The sequence below is a fragment of the Rhinatrema bivittatum genome, chromosome 1 (genome assembly GCF_901001135.1).
Source record: "Rhinatrema bivittatum chromosome 1, aRhiBiv1.1, whole genome shotgun sequence".
Taxonomy (NCBI): Eukaryota; Metazoa; Chordata; class Amphibia; order Gymnophiona; family Rhinatrematidae; genus Rhinatrema; species Rhinatrema bivittatum.
The window spans coordinates 498,504,053-498,528,441 of NC_042615.1; the positions used below are offsets into that span (position 1 = coordinate 498,504,053).

At 45.1% G+C, this 24,389-nt stretch overlaps 1 protein-coding gene across 1 annotated transcript in view; it reads right to left on the minus strand.

Moving 5' to 3' along the window:
• BCAP31 (B cell receptor associated protein 31) overlaps nucleotides 1-24,389 on the minus strand; it is a 113,757-nt gene that overhangs the window by 75,015 nt on the left and 14,353 nt on the right. Inside the window, exons 2-3 of the mRNA XM_029609305.1 lie at nucleotides 17,052-17,164; nucleotides 15,021-15,121 (exon numbers count right to left, since the gene is read on the minus strand). Coding sequence (XP_029465165.1) covers nucleotides 15,021-15,121; nucleotides 17,052-17,143 — 193 coding nt within the window. The 5' untranslated portion in view covers nucleotides 17,144-17,164. The remainder of the gene's footprint in view (nucleotides 1-15,020; nucleotides 15,122-17,051; nucleotides 17,165-24,389) is intronic.

Consider the following 24,389-nt stretch of genomic DNA (forward strand, 5'->3'; position numbering starts at 1 on the left):
ATTCTTTTGCATGAGGCGTACCAACCTCCAGATTTGTGAAAGCTGGAAGCTCCACTAACTGACTTAAGTGGAAAGCCGAAACTACTTTCAGCAGACAAGACAGAACCATCCTCAAAGAGACCCCGAAATCCGCAAACAGGGTTCCCTACATGACAGGGCTTGAAGTTCAGACATCCTTCTGGCTGAACAAAATCACCACCAAGAAAAACACCTTCAAAGTCAGATCTTTTATGGCAGCCCTCTTAAGAGGCTCAAACATCACCTCACACATGCCCTTGAGGACCAAGTCAAGGCTCCAAGAAGGGCACACCTTACAAACAGGGGGCACAAATGCTTCAACCCCTCAAAGGAAACATACCACATTTGGCTGTGCAACCAGAGCTGTTCCATGAACCTTGCCCCACAAGCAGCCCAGAGCAGACACCTGCACTCTCAGGGAACTAAAGGACAAACTTTTTGACAGACCGCTCTGCAAAAAGGCCAGTACCTGCGCTGACGCTTGCCGAGGATCCATCCCTTGCTCCGTACACCAACACTCACTCTCCAAACCTGGACATATGCCAAGAAAGTAGAAGTCTTATGAGCCTGTAACAAAGTAGAATCAACATTTTCAGGATATCCTCTCTTCCTTAGACTGCCTCCTTTCAAAAGTCAAGCCGCTAGACAGAAGTGATCCGCTTGATCTGAAAATATGGGGCCCTGCCTTTGTAGATTTGGTAGATGGCCCAGTCTCAAGGGGCCATCCACTGCTAGTTTGACCAAATCTGCAAACCAAGGCCTTTGTGGCCACTCCAGAGCCACGAGAATCACCTGTTCTGGATGGACCTCTATTCTCCTTACAATCTTGCCCAGAGACAACGGTGGAAACACAAATCAGAATGTTGTGCGGCCAAGGAAGAACCAGGGCATCAACCCCCTTCCGTTCCATGCTCTCTTCTGCAACTGAAGCAGCGCGGTGTCTTGGCATTCCTCTAAATTGCCATCAGATCCATACGAGGAATGTCCCATCTGCAAGAAATGAGGGTCATTGTTTACTCTAAAAGCAGGTCCCAGGTCCAAATGTTGCCGGCTCGGAAAATCCGTTTGCACATTGTCAGACCCCGCTATGTGCAAGGCTGCTATCAAGGCCAGATGCTTCTCTGTCCAGCACATCAGTGTCTCCGCTTCCAGAGTAATCGCTCAACTCTTGGTACACCTCCCTGGCATTGATATAGGCAACCATCATTGCATTGTCTGACAGGACTGATGACACGGTTGTGCAAAAGAAGAAACTCCTGCAGAGCCAACCGTACTACTCTCATCTCTAGGCGTTTGATGGACCAAGCTGCTTCCTCCGCCTACCATTGGCCTTGCACCAACTGGGACTGACATACAGCTCCCCAACCGGAGAGACTGGCACCTGTAGTCACTACCATTCTCTGTGGCACCTCAAGGTTCATCCCATGCCACAAATGGTCCCAGCCAAGCAACCACAAAAGACTGGACCTGGCAGACTCTTAAGTGGTAGTGGAAGATGAAACTGCTCTGAAATTGGATTCCACCGGGATAGCAATGCTTTCTATAGAGGTCTCATGAGCAACGTCCATGGGATCAGCTCCAAGGTCGAAGCCATGGAACCGAGAACATGCAAGTAATCCCAGACCCTGGGCACCAACAGGTTCCGAACTTGAGTCTTTAGCTTGACAAACCGCTCCTCTGTGAGGTAAAAAAAACAAACAAAAAAAAAACAAAAAAAAAAAACTTTCCCCACTTGGATATTGAAGCACATACCCAGATTCACTATCCAGTCCAATGATCTTGGGCAGTGCAACACCACTTCCACTACTTATCTGCAAAGGTCTTCAGACTTTGCCTGGAGAAGCCAGTCATCCAGATACAGGTGAACCAGCATGCCCTCCTTTCCAAGGGCTGCCGCCACCACCATCACCTTGGTGAAAATCCTCAAGGCTGTTGCTAGTCTGAACGGAGTGCGCAAAATTGAAAATGCCTCCCCAAGATCATAAACCGGAGGTACCTCTGATGATCCAGGTGAATCCCTATGTACAGATATGCCTCCATCAGATCCAAGGAAGTCAAACTCCTCGCTTCATACTGCTGCTATGACAGACCGCACAGTCTCCATCCTGAAACAGCAAAATTTGAGAGCTACATTCACCTTTTTTATAGTTTAACTTTTTATTGGGACATTATAGTATATACAAGCTAATAACAGTTTCATACAGCTGCGTTCCCTCAGAACATTCAAATGTCCAAACATATGGTTTATATTCCCCTCCCTCCCCCTCCCATTCACCTTTTTTAAATCCAGAATTGGACGAAAGGTTCCTTCTTTTTTGGCACCACAAAATCAATGGAATAACGCCCCATCCCCTGCTTATCCTAGGGGATGGGAACAATGGCTCCCAGCATTCGGAGTATGATTTGAACAATCAGCTTGTTCTCCACTGAGGCACAAGGAGATATCAAACAGGTTTCTGAGTGGCCGAGCAAATTCTAAAGCGAGCCTTGTCCGATCATGCTTAGAACCCACTGGTCCAACATGATTTTGACCCATACCTCGTAAAAATGAGTCAAATGACCCCCCAATAACTGAAACAGAAGTGGGCTGGCCTTGCCTCATTGCACAGGCTTGGCTCCACTACCTTGGCCAGAGCAGTCTCTGTTCACTCTACACCCACGAAATAGCTGGTTCCAGGCCTGCGACCTCCCCAAGATCTGCCTTTGGCCAACACCTGGAGCTCTGCTTGACGAAAATGCCTTTGCCCCCAAAATTGAGAGTGCTCAGTGAGAAATACTTTGGACACTTTTGGCTCGTCCTCTGGTAGCTTGTGCACTTTTATTTCCCAGATGCTTTATCAGCTGCTCCAAGTCTTCCCCAAACAGAAGTCTGCCTTTTGTAGGCAACGCTCCCAGCTGAGCCTTTGACAAAAAATCCGCTGACCAGTTTCGTAACCACAGAAGCCTCCTAGCTCAGACCGCAGACATCAGACCTGGAAGAAGTGCGAATGAGGTCATACAAAGCATCCGCCCCATCAGCAACTGTAGTCTCCAAGCGCTCTACCTGTTTAGACTCCTAGGGTGTCATATCCCTGTTACCTTATAACTGCTGTACCCATCTCAAACTAACCTGGAGCATAAAGCTGTTGCACACAGCCGCAAGAATGCCAAAAAGCAGACACCTTGAAAATCTTCTTAAGATGCACCTCGAGCTTCCTGTCCTGCAAATCATTCAGAACTGCTGCGCCAGCTACCGGAATGGTGGTTCTTTTCGTAACTGCCGAGCCCGAAGCAATCACCTTCAGCATTCTAAAGAGCTCCAGAGTGTCTTCAGGCAAAGGATAAAGCCTATCCATGGCCCTGATAACCTTAAGGTCAGTCTCCAGAGTGTCACACTCCCTGACCACCAGCTCTTTCGCTGACCTGTGAAAAAGGAAAGTCTTGGCTGGACCCCTCAAGTCGGTCTCGACCGGATCCACTTCCCCTAGTCAGCCTGCCCCTGCGGAACCATTATTCCTAAATCCGCAAGGGCTGGTGGGATCAGGGGCCCGAGTCCCACCCTTTGAAACAGGTGAACCACCCTGGGATCGTCGCCTTCCATTGTCGGGACCTTTCCCGCATCCTCTTCAGGACCCTGTGCTAAGTGAGAAGGATCAGCGTCGGGCGAACCATCCCCAGATGGTAATCCATGATCAGATTCCTCCAAGGATTCCTCCTCAGTGGCCCCTGTCCAAGAAGGACCAAGGATCCTCCTAATCCTAGTGGCTTCCTGGGGGAGAGGCTCTGCCATCCTCCGTTTGGGAAAGGGCTGCTCCGCGGCCTTGCGGGCCAAAAAAGGCTTTGTGCAGCAACAGAACAAATTCTGGTGAAAAAGGGGAGGAATCCTTTCAATCCTCCTCCCGAAGATCTTGATCCTCCCCCGACTGGACTCCAGGGACCCCAGGGCCATCTCTGGGAAGAGATCAGCCGAAGAAAGCACAGATGGGAGATCCCCCTCCCCCTGCTGCAGCTTGTGCATTCGCCATGAAGGTATCCAAGATGGCCGCTGTTCCTACGCCCAGGAGGAACATGCAAAGAAGATGCCGTCACCATCCCCGGACGTGCCCTCCCCACCAGAGAGGCATCGGTGACAGCAGCCGGCTCTAGAGAGGCGCGCGGCACTCTTCACACACAGCGCATCGGCAGCCACGCAGCTTGGCCTGGCCCGATTGTGCAGCACATGCCAGAAAAGAAGAAGAACTTGCTGGGAGCTGCAACAGGTGCTTACTGCTTGGCCGAAGCCCTTCTGCCACCGATGGCGATCACAAACAAACACAAAAAAAAAAACAAAAACTCCCTGCTTTTTTTTTTAACTTTATAAAAAACAGACAAAGTCAATAGCCTTATCTGAAGGCTGGCAGAGGATTCTCCCAAGTCTCCTGAGGGTGAGGAACTGGAACACCAGCTTTCACCCCAGCATGGATCACCTAGCAATCAAGGGTTCCCAATCTCTATTCATCCCCTCTGAAAACCAGGAGCAATGGTCCCACTAGGACCTGCCAAACTCCTGGAAGGGAATTGCTCCTATTCTATCTTTTTCTTTCCCCCCACCCCCCAGGTAAGGAACTGCAGGTTTTGTACCTCCATCTGCTGGAGACCGAGAAATACTGAGGATCTGCAGGTGGCACACCAGGTTAAGAGGCGGTATCTGTAAAACTCTTGTCTCCATCTGCTGGAATGGAGGCGAAACCCAGGAGTCCTGACCGATCTGGGTACATACAGGGAATGCCCTTTATCGAGTACTGGACAATAGACATGTTTTTACAAAAGATATTATTTGCATGTTTTGTTCTAAAGAACATAGTAATCTGCCTGTTTATAGGGGGACTAATAGATCGTGCAGGTATTTGGGACAATCATCTCGACATATTTTAAATATCATAAGGCATTTAAATTTTATTCTCTGCAATACAGGTAACCAATGGAGTTTTACTAAAGTAGGGGTAATATGAACTCTGAGGGGACCTTTTCCAGTAATTTTGCAATTTAATTTTAGATGATTTGCGACACGTATAAAGATTTTAAGAGTAATCCATTATACAGGATGTTACAGTAATCCAGCATCAACAGCACCAGATTCTAGACAACTGATCTAAAATAATGTTTGTCCAAAATGTACACAGATGTCATAACTTATATTAAGCCGTTTTCATAACCCTTTCGTTTAAGGGACAACTCAGAGTCCAATACCACTCCAAATCTTTCACCTCACTGCATAGGTAAAGCTTTTCCTTCAACTTGAATAGTGGGTGCCTTTTCTAGAGGTATATTGTGACTTACCCACAAGTAGCTCTACTTTGGCTATAATTTGTTCCATCCTGTTGGGAGTCATCCAATCTTGGACCTTCTGCAAACTGAAATTTACATGTTCATTTGGATCTTTTGCTGTAAAATTCACTGGGAATAGCAGCTGAATATCAGCATAGAATTTAAATTTCACTCCCATGGTTCTGATAAGCTTTACCAATGGAGTAGATACATATTAAATAGGGGGGCTGTTAAGGCCAACTCTTGAGGCACCCCTACCTGTAGGGAGTATTAAGGCGTATAATTTCAGGCAAGAAGAACTTATAGCTATTGAGCATGCTACATCACTTAGAAACCAGCAATTCTCTAGCGGCTGATGACGTCAGCGGCTCGAGTGGCAGCCTAGCCTGGAGCTCCTGGCTATGCCGGATAGCATCCAGATAATATCGTAGCCATCCCTCCACCTTTTGACGCGGCTCCAACACCAAGCTCACCCCCGAAGGCTGCTGATGGCGAATCGGGCCCCCAAACCCGACTTTTGCAAGTTTTCCTACCAGAAATCGGCCCGGGAAAATTCTCCTGAAAAAAACAAAATGGCCGCCGTGACGGGAGAAGCGATCTCTGAGGCCTCAGCTGCAGCACCGGCACTCCCCGATTCGGAAATCCCTACTCGGGGTGAGTTTAAGGCTTGGTTTGGGGAGCTCAGCCACGATCTCAATTCTTTTAAATCTGAGATCCGTGAAACGGTGGGTGAAATGAAGGAGGAACTGTGTGAAATGGGGAGGAGGCTTTTTGAGTATGAAACTCTCACTGAATCTCAGGCAGATAAAATGAGCTCGCTGCAGAATAGCCATAAGGAAATGGCTAGTGAAATTCAGCAACTCTCCTCCAAACTGGAAGATTTAGAAAACAGGCATAGGAGGGCTAATCTGCGCTTTCGGGGCATTCCTGAGACCTCTGACTTTGCTAACTGTGTGCAAGTTATTACAGAGCTTTGCACTGATTTATTACAGCAAGATGCAAACCAAAATGCTGCAGGCTCTGGAGGGTCTCTAGTGGTCAAGCTGGAACGGGCTCACAGGGTCCAGGGTCAGAGAGCTCCTAATCAACCCAAGGATGTGATCGCTTGCTTCCATGATTTCCCTGTGAAAGAGAAGATCCTGGCCCTGGCGCGCCAGAGGGGGAAGGTGCAGCTGCAGGGACATGATGTGCAAGTCTATGCTGATGTTTCCCCGACTACTATGAAGAAACGCCAGGCTATGAAACCTATTACTGCTGTTTTGATTAAAGAAAACATCCGGTACCGCTGGCTCTTCCCCTTTGGCCTCAGCTTTACTGTGCAAGGTACAACGCACAAGGCACAATCCGTGCATGAAGCGGCGGGCATCTTGAAGGACCTTGGCTATACTGTGACGGATTTGCCGCCATCTTCCTCGCCACGTTCCGACCGCAGGGAGGAACCTCGCTGGCAGCGGATGGGAAAGGGGGGAAAGAGACTGCGACGCACCCCGGATCCAGATATCGCGAACAGAGCCCCTACATGATCTGGCTGCTTTGGCTCTGAAGGCTTTGACACTGTTTCTTGTTAAGCCGCACCGGACGTGGAGGGTTTGGTTACTGGTTATATGTTTGATAATATGCTGATGCTGCCGGGTGGGACGGCACCTGGGACGCTGTCTTCACTCACCCCTAGATGATGGGGGACCCAAGAGATGATTGTGGTTCCTTTGGGAGGGGGGGAGGGGGGGGAATGGGGAATAGTGGGGATCTCCTCTCTGGGAGTGCATTGCCTTGTTGTTTACTGCCCGGCTCACTGAGGGCTACGTGCTGCTTGGTACTATGTTTAGTTGTCTCTTGTTTCATGGGGGGACCTCTCCTGCTCTTATCTCTGTCTGCTCTATATACGCTGGGGCACTTGAAATGCACCATCACTTGTCCGGATGGCTACCTTTAAGGTACAGTCCTTTAATATTAAGGGACTGAATACGCACCGTAAGCGTAAATTACTATATAAAGATCTGCAGCGTGCTGATATTGCGATTGCTTGTCTCCAGGAGACACATTTAAAGCGGCGCTATGAGCATTTAATGAGCTCTGCCCTTTACCCGCATCAGTATTGGGCGGCTAGCTCTAAAGCTGCTAAATATGCAGGTGTGGGGATTCTATTTCACAAGGACTTTGCTTTTGAATTGCTTGACAGTGTTGCTGACCCTTTGGGTAGATATTTATTGCTGGTCCTTAATATTGCTGGGGTCTCGTATACATTGCTTAACGTATATGCCCCCAATGTTCACCAAGCCAAATTTTATGATGCGCTGGTGAAGCTGGTCCTCTTGAAAAAGTGGGTCACTTGATGGTGATGGGAGATTGCAATCTGCCCTTAGACCCTGGTCTTGATTCCTCGGGGGGGCGATGTTCTACTTTGAAAAGAGACCGCAATAGCCTCCTTGCTTTTTTGGACCACTTTCAGCTGGTAGATGTGTGGCGCTTTTTGCATTCCACCCAGAGGGATTATACTTTTTTCTCGAACCCCCATAACCTATACACTAGGATAGACTATGTTTTTTGTGGATAGGGGAGTGATCCAAAATGTGCGCAAAGGGGTTATAGAGTCGATCACGTGGTCCGATCATGCTCCGGTGTGGGCTGAGCTGACTTTCCCTAATTATGACAAAGGCCAACGCTTTTGGCGCCTAAACGATAGCTTACTTGACAGTGACTCCTTTGTGGATCAATGTCGGCGGGTACTTACAGATTACAGTTCTCATAACCTTCACCCTGACATCTCGCCCATCACTTACTGGGACTGTTTAAAGGCAGTGCTTAGGGGGACTTTTATAGCTCGGGCCTCTTGGGTTAAAAAGGAGACCCAGCGGGAACGTTCGCTCCTGACTGCCAAATTATTGGACTTAGAACAGCGCCACAAGCAAACCCCCACTGAAGTGCTCCGTTTGGCCTTAGCTGACTACCGATCGCAACTTGGGGCGCTGGATGCGGCCAAAATTGCGCATGAGCTGGAGCAAACGGAACAAGTATACTTTGAAGGGGGCAATAAAGCGGGGAAGTTGCTTGCGCATAAGTTGAGAGCCAAACGCTTACAAAACACTATTACTAAAATTGTAGGTGCTCATGGTGCACCACTTACCTCCAATGATGCGATCCGTGACTGCTTTTTACAATTTTATTCTGCACTGTATTCCCATAACCACTCTATAGAGTTCAGGGACATACAATCCTTTTTACAGGACACTCCCTTATCCCAGTTATCAGAGTCCGCCAGGGATACGCTAGACAAGGATATCTCAGAATCTGAGGTGTTATTTGCCATTAAGCAACTTAAGGCTGGCAAGTCCCCGGGGCTGGATGGGTTTACTGCCCGGTTTTATCAATGCTTTGCCGGTGATTTACTTACCCCACTTACGGCCATGTTTAATGCCTTGCGACACGAGGGGGTTTTGAATCCTAATTCTAATGTGGCGGGTATAACGATCATTGCAAAGCCGGGACGGGACCCTACCAAGTGTGGCTCTTATAGGCCCATCTCATTGCTGAACATAGACCTCAAGCTTCTGGCTAAAATTCTGGCTAACAGGCTTAACGGTTATATAGCACAACTCATTCACCCGGATCAGGCCGGTTTTATCCCTGGTCGCATGGCGTCCGATAATGTGCGGAAGTTGTTGGATTCCCTCTGGTGGGTTAAGCGCCATCATATCCCCTTTCTTTTTATGGCTATGGATGCGGAAAAGGCCTTTGATTTGGTTCACTGGCCTTTTTTATTTCAAGTCTTGCATACCATGGGTTTTGGGCCTTTTTTCATTACCTGGATTCAGAAATTATATGATAAACCGAGGGCCTGCATTAAGGTAAATGGGGGCTATTCCCCGTTCTTTATTGTTGAGCGGGGCACCCGCCAAGGTTGCCCGCTCTCTCCATTACTATTTGCCCTATTTATAGAACCTTTGGCCCAACGGATCCGGTTTTCGAGGGACGTGATGGGCATTAGTGTGGGGTCATATTCCTCCAAGTTGGCGATGTTTGCTGATGATGTCATTCTGACCCTTGCGGACCCTCAGCAATCGTTGCCAGCCGTGGTAGAGATTATTAAAACCTTCAGTCAAGTGTCTGGCTACTCCATTAATTGGGACAAAACCGAAATCCTTAATATTACGTTACCGGAGGACCAGGCACGGGATCTGAAAGCCCGTTTTGCTTTTAAATGGGCAAAGGAGAAAATTAAATACCTAGGTATATTTATAGGGGCTCATTCTGATGTTTTTAGGCTTAACTATCCACCTCTTCTCGCTAAATTGTACAGGGAAATGGAGGAGTGGAATCGATACCACATTTCGTGGCTGGGACGAATTGCTACTTTTAAAATGAACATCCTGCCCCGGATTGGATACCTTTTCCAGACCATTCCTTGCGTCATACCAACTGCACTGCTTCTCAAGTGGCAACGCAGGATTATGAAATTCCTGTGGCAGGGGAAGCACCCCAGGGTGGCCCAGAAAGTATTGTTTCAACCTCGGGTGCGGGGGGGGCCTTGCAGTGCCTAACTTATTACGGTATTATGTTGCGGCTCAATTACGAGCTGTTGTTGATTGGCACAGAACCACCGCCCGCAAACCTTGGGCGATTCTGGAGCAGGAACTTATCGGGCCACACCTGCTGACTAATATCCTCTGGCAACCTCCTAGCTCTGGGCCCAAATTGGAAGGCCTACCGGACACGATTCAGTGTACCTTACACCTTTGGTATAAATGGAAGCCTCAGGTGGTGGGGTCCAAGGTGGGGTCGGTCCTTTTTTCCCCCTTTCACTCTGGGTCATTCTTGGGGGGTACAGCTCCGCAGGTCTTTGCAGATTGGTTGGCTAAGGGTCTTTATAATTATAGTCACTTCTGGGAGCACTCCTCGTGGGTGACGTTCTCCACTCTCCAGGCCCGGCATGACTTACCTCAGGGGGATTTCTATCGCTACCTCCAACTAATGAGTTACGCAAGAGCGACCCATATTTCCCGGGATTTACTCCAGCCAATTGGTCTCTTTGAGAATTTCTGCCGAGCGGCTGACAAAGTACAGCACTTAATGTCCAAAATTTATAAGCTGCTCCTTCAGGGTATGGGAACGCGCCCAACATACCTGTCCGCCTGGGAGGCTGATCTGGGGTCCCCGCAGGGTGACGACTTTTGGGACACTATCTTTACAGTGGGGTGTAAGGGTCTTATCTCAGCCTCCTACTTGGAAAATAGTTTCAAACTCCTTTATCGGTGGCATTATACCCCCGCTAAACTCCATAAAATTTATTCCACGGCCTCGGATCGGTGCTGGAGGGGTTGTGGGGAGCGAGGTTCCTTTTATCATATGTGGTGGGAGTGTGCTGCTGTTTCCCAGTTTTGGCAGGGACTGGCTGTGTGGCTTTCAGACATATTGCATGTTTCTATTACTCTAACCCCCATAGTTGCCCTGCTTAACTCAGACTATCCACAGCTCGACACGGCCTTACAGCGTTTTGTTAGATTGGTGGTCACCTCTGCTCGATGTGAGATAGCTTTACACTGGAAGTCTCAGGGTGTACCTACATTATTGCAGGTTCAGTCACGGGTGGCAAAGGTTTGTACCCTTAGTAAGATTACGGCGCACCGTCGGAAACAAATAGGGGCTTTTCAGCGTACCTGGTCTTTATACCTAACATGGCAACAACAACAGAAGAAGATATGATTTCCTTTTATGTTTGATTTTCTCTTATGTTATTTGTTCATACTACCTTTGCAGGAGCTCCCAGGGATGGTAGGGGAGAAGGGTGGGGGGTGAGGGGAACAGAAGGGGGGGGGGATATGTTTACACAATAACTGAGAAAAGCAGAGAATCTGTTGTAAGTCTTTATTGCATCTATTCTACTGTCAATTTTGTTATTGTACATGCTTCACAGATGCTGTATGGTTTTGTATTGTCGGTATTATCTTTCTCTAATAAACCTTAAATTTCAAAAAAAAAAAAAAAAAAAAGAAACCAGCAATTCTCAACCGGTGTGTCGCATGCTACCCGCAGCCAGCGGGGCGAAGATCAAAGTGCTGCCTGGGGCCGAAGATCGGAGCAGAGCACCCCCCCGCCAGAAACCAGGCCAGTAGGAGCGTGTGGGAGAGAGAGCGCGAATGTGTGTGATTGAAAGCCTGTGTGCAAGTATGAGAATGACTGATGTGTGTGAGAGAAAAACTGGTCCTGAGGGTGTGATGAGAGCGCGAGAGAGACTGGTTGTGGTCCCTAAGGAAGAGGACAACTTCAGCAGCTTCTGGTGTGGCCTGCCAGAGAAAGGAGCAGGAGAACCGCTGGAAAGGGTAAGTAAAAGTGGCTTTAAGTTCATTTTTCTTGAATGACTCGTTTTAATTATTGGGTATTATGTGATGTGTCTGCTGTTTGGAGAATTTTTAATAGTTTTTTTTTTTTTTAAGAGTTTTTATATTCTGTTCATCAGCTCTTTTGAAACATTTATTCATATAGTTTTAAACTAGAAAATAATGTGGGGATCTATAAGCAGCATGGCTTTTTCTGAGATGTATTGGTGTTTAGGGCCTGATTTAATATTTGTAGTGTTGCCTTTTTTATAGGTAGTGTTGTTCCATGTGAGTGCATGCCATAATGCAGGTGTAACTTTGTGTGGATTAGTTTGAGTGCATTATTGCAGATCCTGGTACTATGTTAGGTGCTATTTCTGTTTCTATTTCTTCAGTTTTGCACTGCATGCAGAGTGGCTTTTTTGGGTTTCCATTCCAGTTTGTCTCCACATTTGTAATTTCTGATCTTTCTGTACTTGGTGAAGGTCAATCTTGAGTGTATGACCGAGGTGAGGTATTTACCTAGCATGTAGGCTAGCAAAATACCTCACCTTATTTGTTGTATTTTCTCAATAGGACATGCATTGGTGGTGAACTGCTGTCTTTTTTTTATAAGTGGACTATTGTGCCTGGTAGTAGAGGGAGTTTGTGTTGCTGCTATTGAGATAACACCTCAATAGCAGCAACCGTTCCCCGTGAGTTGTACGGGGAACGTTCTAGTTCTGCTTTATACCCATTGCTGAGGATCAGAGGCGAGGGAGGGGTTCCTGTGGACGCAAAGTGTACATTTACATTTAGCCTTGTGATCATCATGTGTTCCGTGTGTCACGCATGTGAGAACTATCAGGTGTGTCCAGACAGAAAAAAGGTTGAGAACCACCGACTTAGACTCTCTCTTCTGGGTGACATTCTTACTTAAAGGTTGTAAGGGAGTCAAAGAATTTCAAAAATTTATTAAAATTGCTCTTTGGTTAGCTATGTATTTTAAAGCATTGGATTAAAGATGGGGCCCTTCTGATGGGTTTATAGTACAATTTGATATTGGACAGGATTCAGTTAGAACACCTGGATGCTATATATTTACATAAACCTTTCGGTAAAGAATATCAACAAGCTTGGAATCATTTTTATGTATGTGATCTAGTACAGCTTGAAGATTGTCATCTACTTTCTATTGATTGTTTAATGTAATGTATTCAGTTTAAGCATTTGATTTTAAGTTGTGAATGTGTGGGTATGGAGTGGTTGCTTTGAGTTGCAGTTATTAGTGTTATCAAAAACAGATGTGGCATTTGGTGGCCAGTCTAATATTTGATTTACATTACAAAAATGTTTATCATATACAATATGCACCCTTCATCGGTGATTTGATATATAAACAAAAAAATGAAAATAATCTCTCTTACCACCCTGTTTAAGGGAAATTTAGAAAGTCTGAGCAGACTAGCCATAACAGGAGCCTCAGCAGCCTCTGGCCCTTCCTGGACCTTCTCCTCCAATATATTTAGAGCCTGCAAGGAATGGAGAGATCAACTCAACCCCAGTAGCTCATCCATATGGAAAAGCCTGATTATAGAAGAGCCCTCATCTTCCCCTGGGAGGACCTTCACTCTCTTCCATCTGCAGCTCACTATCACATTCCCTGCCATTTTTGAGATTCAGCAATGAAGAATGATGTAGAGGAATTTTCATCTCATTATCTTCCCCTCTCCTCTTGCATTTTTTCCCCCAGCAACCATCCCTTGGGGAGGGGGAGCCACAAAAGGATTATGGGGCTTATGCAAGCACTTTAGAAATTTCAGCTGAAATTGCAGGAGGTACAGGTGCTGTCCCTTTTAACACTTGCTGTTCAAGTTGCCCCCAATTCAACATCCGGGATCGTGGGGAACAAAGACCCTGGATCCCTCTCTCTCTCTCGCAGAAACTCCAAATTTGACTGCTATTCCCACCATGGCATCTAGCTCACTAACAAGAACCATTTAGACTACCAACCCCATTATGGTTCCCCCGTGGGCAGCACAGGACTTGTGCTGCCTCTGCTCCTGTGTACGTCTGACATGTGCCATTCCCCTGCCCCGTGCCAATGCAATTCACACACTGAGCACGGCACGATCTATTTCTCATGCTCAGACAATGAGGCCATGTTCTCCCCCCTAAACTCTAACCCCCACAAAGAGGAATCCTGAATTATACAAAACTTCTGTTGATCAGGAGATCCTTTTCAGACTTTCTCCTCTCTTTTTCATTTTTGCTTTAAGAAAATAAACTGTGGAAAGAACAGAAAATCCAGGGAGAAAGACAGATAACCAGTCTGCCCAAAAACCTTCTCTGCATTTTTTTTTTTACACAATTAATCCTCAGAAAGACAGCACATGAATCTGCAGAGAAGCAAAGGGGGTAGGATATAGATTAAGATCTGAATGGCGCACTTCCAATATTTGGAAGTTCCCTGGTCTTGGGCAATGCTCAGGAGGGAGTACTGGACTTTCACCTTGGGAGCTGCCCTTTCGAGATCCAAATCTATCCTCATTTTTTCAAGCCTAACTAGGCCTCAGCACAGAATGCTCTCCTACCATCTGCTGGTGACAAAGAATATTGGCAGGCTGAGGTCAGCAATGTGTGGTGGGCATAACCCATGCATTTAGACTGGTCTGGCTGGAAGGTATAAGAATAAATTATTTTATTCTTTATTTTTCAATTTCCAGATAAAATTCAGCACACATTATAAAAGCATACATAATGTTAAACAGAACACATTACAACACAACAACAAATCACACAATTGCATTTCTCCTGTCTCCTCCCCCAACCCCTCAAACCTTTCCTGGCTCCATTACAGAAGCAGTTAAGCTGAAGTCTCCGAACATGTAATTGCAACATGGGACACACACACACACACACACACACTAAGTCTCTGCTTATCCAGCTGGGCCTATGGATGTAGATGCAGTGCTTACAGACTTCCAATGACTGTGGAGGAGGAAGTCCCAGCCATTGCACAACAGTTGCCCTGCTGAGTCATAAGCACATTTACAGCAAGTTTAGAGAGCCACAGTTTGTGACTCTCAGCCCACGCTGGAGTGTGTATGGGGGGGGGGGGGGGGTGGGTTTAGGGAAGTCGGGAAGATGCAGATGAAAGCTTGTAATGCTCTGGCACCAGATGCGGCAAGTTCATAAACAAAAGCCTGACAAAGCCAGGAGGTGGGTAGGGTAGAGAAAGGGAAATTTACAAAAAAAACCTCAGCCCTCATCTAGTGCTTGGCCTAACCAGCCTGCCCATACAGTTTGGCAAAATAAGCATGCACTACAAACAGGGAGATGATCAGCACAAGGTTAGAACCTACTCAGGCATATTAGAAGAAAAAATAAATTATGCAGGGCATGGCCGAGCCCCTGACTTACCAAGTAAGAGGAGTACCAGGATGACTATCAGGACTACAAAGAAGGTGTTACCATAGACGACAATCAGATTCACCAGCTTTGACTTGAAGATCTTCTGCCATCTATACAGGGGGTAAGGGAATAGGGCAGATAAGATAGAAAATTAATATCCAGCCTTTACACACAGAGCACCAGTGTAACCTCTGGCCTATGTGGCTGCATTCTTAGAGACCCGTGCTGCGCTTGCAATGCAAGGTCTGATTTGTTGCCAACAGGTTTTGCTAGCTCTCCCCTCCTCCCAAGCAGCATATTTTGCTTCACTCAAATTGGTGAGGAATGGGAGGGGTTTCTATCTTATGTTCCTGGGAATATCAGAAAGCCCATGTGCCTCTTGCTGCGGAACTGGAACAGATTCAAATACCATGTAAAGAAGATTCAATGCAGTTTTGCAGGGAGGTGGGGGGGGGCGGGGGGAAGACATTTCTCCATGTCATAGTGGAGAGCTTGAACCAGTTTTTATTACTCCCCTTTCCCCCAGGTGCATGCATGGCGATACAGCCCTATGCTTTTCCTAAGGAAATCATAACTGACAGCCGCTGGGGAGAAGAGTGGGAGTACGTCATTGTGCAATGGTGACACCAAGTAGCTGGATTAAAGGTCGACAACTGCAAGATCCTATAAAGAACATGGATACATGACCCTCAGCCAAGCACTGTCGCCACAATGACTGGAGTAAACTGCATTGGAAAGGGACATAAAATATGGGAAAAGAATCCCAAGGTAATTACAAATGAAGGCTCCTGGAGCCAGATCCCGGCCCTGGCTCTGACAAAGCTGGAAATCCAAAGGAGGAGAAAAGTACTGAATCTCTCCTGCCCATCCTACCTCCCCCCCACAAAAAAAAGGAGATCAGAACTATAAAAAAAAAAAGTCTGGCATGCACTGCAGGCAGACCCCTGGAATGGTTCAGCTTGTGCTTTTTAACATGAAACAACCTGGTCATCCTACATATTCCATCTGTTTGCATCCAATAGAGATGCCTTGTATGTGTGCTCTTACCTCCTCAAGGAAGCTTGAGAGTTGGGATGGGAGGGTAATTTAAAGATATTTTAAGTTGTTAATTGGAAAAAAAAATAAAGGATACAGGTACTTGCACCAGAGGACTTTTAAGAGCACCATCAACTGGCAATGAAACATAAGAAATGCCATGCTGGATTAGACCAAAGGTCCATCGAGTCCAGTATCTTATCTCCAATAGTGGACAATGCAGGCGCAAGCACACAGTAGATACTATAACGTAGATCTAGCTCCTGTTAAGGTCACTCCCAGGGATAGCAATAGTTTTTTTTTTGGCTACCTGGCTAATAATGTTTTATGCACTTTTTCTCCAGAACTTGTCCAAACTTTTTAAACTTCACTATGCTAGTCGCCTTGGCCACATCCTCTGGCAACAGATTCCACAGCTTCACTGCGCACAGAATGAAAAAGAATTTTCTATGTTTTAAATCTGCTGGTTGTTAGTTTCACGGAATGTCACCTTGTTTTAGTATTATTTGAAAGGGTAAATAACTGTCCTTTATTTACCTGTTCCACCCCACTCAATTTAAAAAAAAAGCTCTCATGTCCCATTCTCAGCCATCTCTTTTCCAAGCTGAAGAGCCATAACTTGCATAGCCTCTCATAGCCATTCCAACTACTTCATCGTTTTTGTTGCCCTTCTCTGCACCTTTTCTAGTTCCTCTATTTTTATGATGGGGTGACCAGAGCTGTACACAATACTCAAGGTGCAGTGGCACTATGGATCAATACAGAGGGATATGATACTTTCCCTTTTATTCTCCATTCCCTTTTTTAAGATAATTCCTAACCTTCTATTTGCTCTTTTGACTGCTACCACACACTGGGCTGAGGATTTCAATGTACTGTCCACAAGAACTACAAGGTTCATTACCTGGATGATGATTCCCAATACAGAACCCAGCATTGTGTGCCTATAGTTAGCAGCTTATGCCCTCTGCCCCTCACAAAGTGAGAAGACCAGGCCCAACATACCTCGTGGGTGAGATAAATGGTACACACAGAAGCAGGACCGCAAACACCTCAGCGTAAAGGAACGTTGCTACTGCAGTCCACTGGAGACTCATTGTTCTGGATTAAGAGCCTCTCTAAAGAAGGGAAATGGAGAGCTTTAGAGAACAAAGCAAAACAAGAAAGGAAGGCATGAGGGCAGATTATATCACACACCACCATTTGCAAGGCAAATGGTATAACTAACACCACACAAACCACTGCTTGTAATGACCTCAAAACACAAAGTAAGGACACCAGAGAAAAGAGAGTCATAAAAATCCACTCTCCATAATCTACTAATGAGATCTATTTAAATCTCTTAGTAAATAACTTTTTATACATTTGCCAAGAACTGAGAACTTTAAATATCAAGTAATCTATCCCTCACTTCACTATGCATAGAGAACAACCCTCAAACCCATAATATGCCACCCATAGATCACGCTAGACATGATAAACAAAACAAACAAACCCTGAAAAAGGGGAGAGTGACAAAACAAAAAACAGAAAAAGAAAAGTCAAAAACCACAAAGGAAAAAAAAATCACCACTTAAAATCATTTAAATAAAACCCCATATTGAGAAAGTTGTAATCCGTTCAGAAAAGATTGCCAGTAATCCGCTGAAAACTTCACAGAACTCACACAGGAATCTTCAAATCAGTTGTGAAAGCCGGTCACATGAGCCTTAATGTCTAGCTACTTACATAGAAACATAGAAATGAAGGTAGAAGACGACCAAACGGCCCATCCAGTCTGCCCAGCAAGCTTTCACACTTTTTTTTCTCTCTCACATACTTATCTGTTTCTCTTGGCTCTTAGTAACCTTTTTTTATTCTATTTCCCTTTCACCGCCGCCATTAATGTAGAGAGTGTTGGAACTGCATCTAAGTGAAATAGCTTAATTTAGTTAGGGGTATTAACCACCGCAATAAGCAAGCTACACCCATGCTTATCTGTTTATTCAGACTATGTAATTCAGTCCTTGTTGATTGTTGCCTGAATATAGATCCACCTTTCTTCATCCCCTCCTGCCGTTGAGCAGGGGGGAATGAAGAAAGGTGGATCTACTGTTCAATGAATCCTCCTTAATTAACAAGGCTGATATGCCCACCCCAATTACTAATTGCCTTTATTCTCTAGGTTACAAATTTCACCGATGGCCAATATTTTTGGTTACCTTTCTATTAATATAAATTAGGTGGTTTCTTGTAAATGAAAAAGGTGCAGGGATTCACTTTGCTTGTTTATCATGCTGATATTCCTACATTGTGGGGGTGGCTGGGGGGAAGCAGCTCCTCGGAGTTCTGCTGTTGAGGTGTAAAACTGAGCCCAATTTTCAAGCTGTTTATGTTCTTCATGACTGCATTTGTGGTTCTGCTAGAGCAGTGGTTCCCAACCCTATCTTGGGGACTCACCATCCAGTCAGGTTTTCAGGATATCCACAATGAATATGCATGAGAGAAAATGTGCATGTTATGGAAGCAGTGCATGCAAATCTTCTCTCATGCATTGTGGATATCCTGAAAACCTGAATGGCTAGGGGGGTCTCCAAGACAAGGTTGGGAACCACTGTGCTAGAGTGTACTAGCAGTTGGATTGGGGGTGGGGAAGGGGATACATTGGCAAACCGGTATTTCTTTGTGACCATGGGGGCATGGTTGTTTTTAGCTGGGACGATGAGGGCGTTCTTGGAAGGTTTTTATTGTGCTGGGGGTATGGGCGCCAGAGGGACAGAGATTCACGAATTGGGGTAATGTTTTCCTAGTGCTTGTTCATTCTGGATGGCTGATTTCAGAATTTTATCCTTAAATGTAAGGGGGACTCAATACACTTTACAAGAGGCAACTCCTCAAATCAGATCTTCTAGCTGGGGGGCATCTATAGTGCTTTGCAAGAAACACACTTAAAGAAACATTATGAACACCTTTTGCCTTTTCACTTCCCAGTTTTTTTTGCTGCCGCTACTAGATCTTCAAAGTATGCAGGTGTGGGGATAATGTCTCAAAAGGATTTTAAGGGAACGATAGTTAAAGTGTTGCTGATCCTTTGGGGAGGTTTCTTCTGGTTCAGTTCCAGTTAGAGGGGGAGCTATATTCTCTTAGTGAATGTCTATGCTCGCACTGAGGGGCAGGGGGATTTCTTCTCCGCACTTAGTGCTTTTTTACAGTCTAAGGGAGAGGGCTTGCTGATTGTGGCGGGAGATTTCAATATAACCCTGCTTCCCAAATTGGTTAACTCCGGGGGGGGGGGGGGGAATCAGATTGGGCTCTGGGAAAGCTAGGGCCACCATTAAAATGTTGAGATGGGATTTCGTAGACGCCTGGCGTCATCTTTTTCCCAAGTCTAGAAACTTTTCTCTCTTTTCCATCCCTAATAAATCCTATTCTAGGATTGATTTTTTCCTAATGGATAAAATATATAAAATATTGCTTTCCCAGCTTTCTCAAGCAGAGAATGGCCACATTTCCTGGTCTGATCATGCCCCAGTGTAGATGGCTCTGCGCTATCACCGACAGGACAAGGATGGGAGGTGTTGGAAACTGAATGATACCCTGCTGAGACTTTTTGCTCTTAACTCCTGCACGATATTAGGGATTACATAGTAATTAATGTGGATGGCATTAAGCCCTCTCTTCTCTAAGATAGTTTGAAGGCTGTTCTTCAGGGGTGACTGATCTCCAGGGCAGCTTTTGTCAAGAAACAGAAATTGGAAAAGCAAAAGCAATTGACTGTGGAGTTTCTGCTCCTGGAAGAGACAAAATATACCTTGTCTGATTCTGTTTATAGACAAATTTTGCAATTGAGGGACAAACTGCAAGCTCTGCAGGTTGATCAGATAGTGCTTCAAATGCAAAAGGCCCAGCAGAAGCATTCTGAGTGGGGTAACAAAGCAAGCCAACTATTGGCCCATCGGCTCAAAAAGCATGTATGCCAACAATTGGTCACTAAGATCAAATCAGATAGGGGAGAACTGATGTCACCCAATGAGATTCGCCAATTTACACTTTTTTATGGGGATCTGTACAAGGTGGACTCTTCCATATCTGGGGCCCGGATGGACCATTACCTACATGAGATCGATGTACCTTCCCTGTCAGAGGAGGCAGGTTTATTTTATGCCGAAACAACATCCTTTGAGATTTCTCAGCTGATTAAAAGATCTAAAGGTGAATAAAGCCCTCGATCTAGATAGTTTTACCACCCTTTTTTATAAAAGGTTTTCTTCAGAATTAATACCTCTGCTACTGAAGTGGTATAATTCATTACATATGGGTAATTCACTATTTCCAGGGTCTAATGTAACTGGGATAACTATTCTTGCTAAACCAGGGAGGGTTCTGACCTTATGCCGTTCTTACCAGCCTAATTCACTGCTCAACGTGGATCTTAAGATTGTCAAAAATTTTGGCCTACCACCTGAATAGGATAATGGCTCATGTAGTGCATCCTGACTAGTCAGGATTTATCCCTGGCCGAATGGCTGCCAACGTGCGCAAGATCATTGACTTGATACAGTGGTTAAGAAAGAACAAATTCCAGCAGTTTTGCTTTCAGTGGACGCTGAGAAAGCATTTGACATGGTGCACTGGCATGGTTTTGTGTGTTGGAGAAAATTAATTTTGGGCCCTTTTTCCTTAATTGGCTACAGCAACTCTACTCAGACCCTAAAGCATGTGTCAAAGTCAATAGTTATTATTCTCCCTTTTTCCCTGATATGGCAGAGAATGAGACTGGTTGTCCCTTGTCCCCATTGTGTTTGCTTTGTTTTTAGAACCTTTAGCAACTTCTATCCAGAAGTCAATGGCGATCTCTGAGGGTCAAGTGGGGGACCAGGAGTTTAAATTCTCTCTCTTCATTGATGACATTCTTTTTACTCTGACAGACCCGGTCTGCACTTTAGATGGGATAGTTGCTGCAATGAGTACATTCAGTGGGGTCTCCGGTTTTAAAGTAAATATAGAAAAATCTGAATTACTTAACCTTACTATTCCTAGTGACCAGCTTCCGCTGCTGAAAAACGTTCTCCTTCGAGTGGGCCAGAAAGAGCATTAAGTACTTGGGCATACGGATTAGCAGCTCTCTGAATAAGTTATTTGAGCTGAACTACTGCCCGCTCATAAAGAATATATTTCATGATTTAGATTTTTGGTCTGGCCCTGCATTGTCCTGGTTAGGTAGGATAGCTACTATTAAAATGAACATATTACCGCGGCTGGGGTATTTTTTCCTATCTCCCAATCCATATCCCCACTGTTATGTAGAAGTGTTCGCAAAAACGAATTATCTGCCTTCATTTAGAAATGCAAGCCACTGCGAATAGCCAGTAAGGTCATGTTCTGTAAAATTCCAGGGTGGGTTGGGTGTGCCTAATTATTCATTGGTATTATGCAGCAGTGCAACTCCGCGCTATTCTGGACTGGCACAGAAAAAAAAAATTAAGCATTGGGTGTGGATAGAATGGGCTATGGTGGGAGGAACACTTTTATAGGCTTTAGTATGGCAGCCACAATTCTCATGGCCATCACTGCATTGTATGCCCCTAACGACCAGCACTACTTTTAAGGTTTGGTGACAATGGAAGAATAAACTGGTGGGCTCCTGTAGATATTTTTTCAAGTCTGCTATTAAACTACAATTCTTTTTTCCCAGCCAGACAGTATATATTCACTAAAGGTCTTACCTGCGTTGAATTTTTTTTTTGGGGGGGAGGGGGGGGGGAGATGGGGGGAAGGGGGCACAGGGCTATGTTACTTTTCCGGAGCTACAAGGCAAACTTGAATTAGGGCAGGGGGAAATTTTTCGATTTCTTCAGATTAGGCATTTTCTAGTTTCAGAAAGGGTGTGGTCGGATTTATCATTGGGAAAGACTCAGTAAGCATTGGTGTGATCACGCCGACGCCATGAAAGGGATGATCTCAAATCTATATAGATTTCTTAATCAGGACCCATGTTGGAAGTCTACCTTTGCTGTGGCCTGGGGGCAGGACTTGAGGCGAGAGCTATTGGATGAGGCTTGGGACCAAATTTTCCTGTGTATGAAACAAGTTCCATCTCTGCATATCTGCAGGAAAACACTTATAAAGTCATGTTGAGGTGGTACTTCATTCCAGTGAGCCTTCATAAGGCCTTCCCAGCTCAGAATGACCTTTGTTGGAAGGGATGTGGAGAAAGGGAGTCTTTTCATATGTGGTGGCAGTGTCCTCAGGTCACTATTTTGGGTGGCAGTTTTCTCTCTTGCTCATAAGTTACTGGGTTCTCCCATAAGCCCTCCTCCTGAACATTCATTATTGAATTTGCCCCTTGATGTAGACGCACATAAGGGGGCATTGTTCCAGATTATGCTCTCAGCCTGCTTTGTACTGGCCCACAGATGGAAATCTGATCTTATCCCCACCATGGATGATATCCTGCAGAGACTAGATAGGATATGTCTCTTGTCCAAATTGACAGCCATTAAAAACCACACTCAGTTTCATAAAATATGGGATCCATGGTTAAGGAGTAGGTCAGCCCACCCATAGATTCCTTCCCAAACTTATTTATAATAGTCCTTTTGGTTCCTTAGCATGCCTTATATGCCATGTGCCCATCGTCAAATTGTATTTCTTTTATATCTATCAGTCATGTTTAATGTACGGGGGGGGGGGGGGGGGGGTGGAGATTTACTGTTTGTAACTTTAAGCATTGGTTCACTTTTAGTATTAGGTCCTTAACTGTAGGATAGCTTGTTCTGTCCATTTGTTTGTATTGTATTTACTTAATGATGCTACAATAAAACTATAATTTATTAGAAAACTAAAACCTTCCTCGTCATAGGGAATAGTTATATCCAAAAAAAAATGTACCAACGTGGCACTCACAGTATGTGAACTATAAGTTCTGTTCCTGAGTATTCAACCGTATCAAAAAAAAAAACAAACCCCAGTCCAAATCAATGTGACTACCTGGCCATAACAGAACGTCAATATAAAGGATTATATTCTTCCTAAACTGACACCAGCTTAACATCTGCTCTTCAAACCAGCCCATGTAAAGGATGGCAATATTGGGAGCCACTGAAGACCCCATAGCCACACCCTTAACTTGATGAAAAAATGTTTTCCTTGAAACAAAAAAATGTTTCATAGCTAATAGAAACCAGCTTAACCAGAAACTCAGTCGGTAGCAGACATGGACCCGATCTTTGTTCTAACCACCCACGTACAATCATAATGGCATCATTCTGGGGAATATTCGTATACAATGAGGTGACATCAATAGTTGCCATCCAAAGTTCTGGAATAGGAACTGGCAAATTTCCAGGATTGCAATAATGTGGCCTGAGTCCCTAATATAAGATAGGAGCTTCTCAACAAAACCTCTCAAAAATGTATCCACAAAAATGGAGAGAGGTTCAAACAGTGAACCTCTAGAGGACACTATTGGTCTTCCCTGGAGGTTTAGTTAACCATTTATGGATTTTGGGCAGCACATAAAAGGCTGGGCACAAGGGAACTGAAACTGTCAAAAACCTTCTTCATTCCTTGGTGGTGATCCACTGTGCTAGGAACGCCTCTTCAATCAACTGGTCAACAGTCAATTTCAACTGTGGTGTAGGATCAGGAATGTACCTTATGAAACTGTTGAACAATTGCTATTCAGTCTCCTCCAATCACTGGTATTTAAAATTACAACTGCACCTCCTTTGTCAGCTGGCTCAATAACTATATCCAGATCAGCCTGTAATTGTGCCACTGCTCGCCGTTCAGACTTAGTAAGATTGTCACTATGGCTATAAAGGGCCTCTTAGGTCTAACAGCCTGAATGTCTAACTAATTCAACAAAAAAGTCAAGATCACAGGATCTAGAGGACCTTGGGGAACCCATGTATAATTTTGGATTTACTATAGACACCTCATCAGAAAACTAAAAATAATTTTAGCCTCAATTATCAAGTAAATCTTTGTAAAGCTAGTTGTAACTGAAATTCATTTCATTGGTTAATTGGCATAAAGATAAACCCTTCTTCAAAACAGATAATTGAGCTGAACTATGGGTCTTGGAGAACAAATTGACTACCATGAGTATCTGGAAGTTGTGATCTGGTCCATAGTCTGATTGTCTCAAAAGTCTCAGTGAAACTTTTTCTTGTGCCTCAGGTCATTCCTGGACCACTCAAGGGGAGCCCACTTTGCTGTGGTGGTCAAATACCTGTTGGAGCTTAAAAAAGAAGAGGAAGAACCAGAGGCAGAAGGGGGGTACGACTGTCCTCTCTCTGTGGGTATCTATCCCTCATCCCCTGATAAGTCATATGATGAGCCCTGAAAAGTTACAAAAAG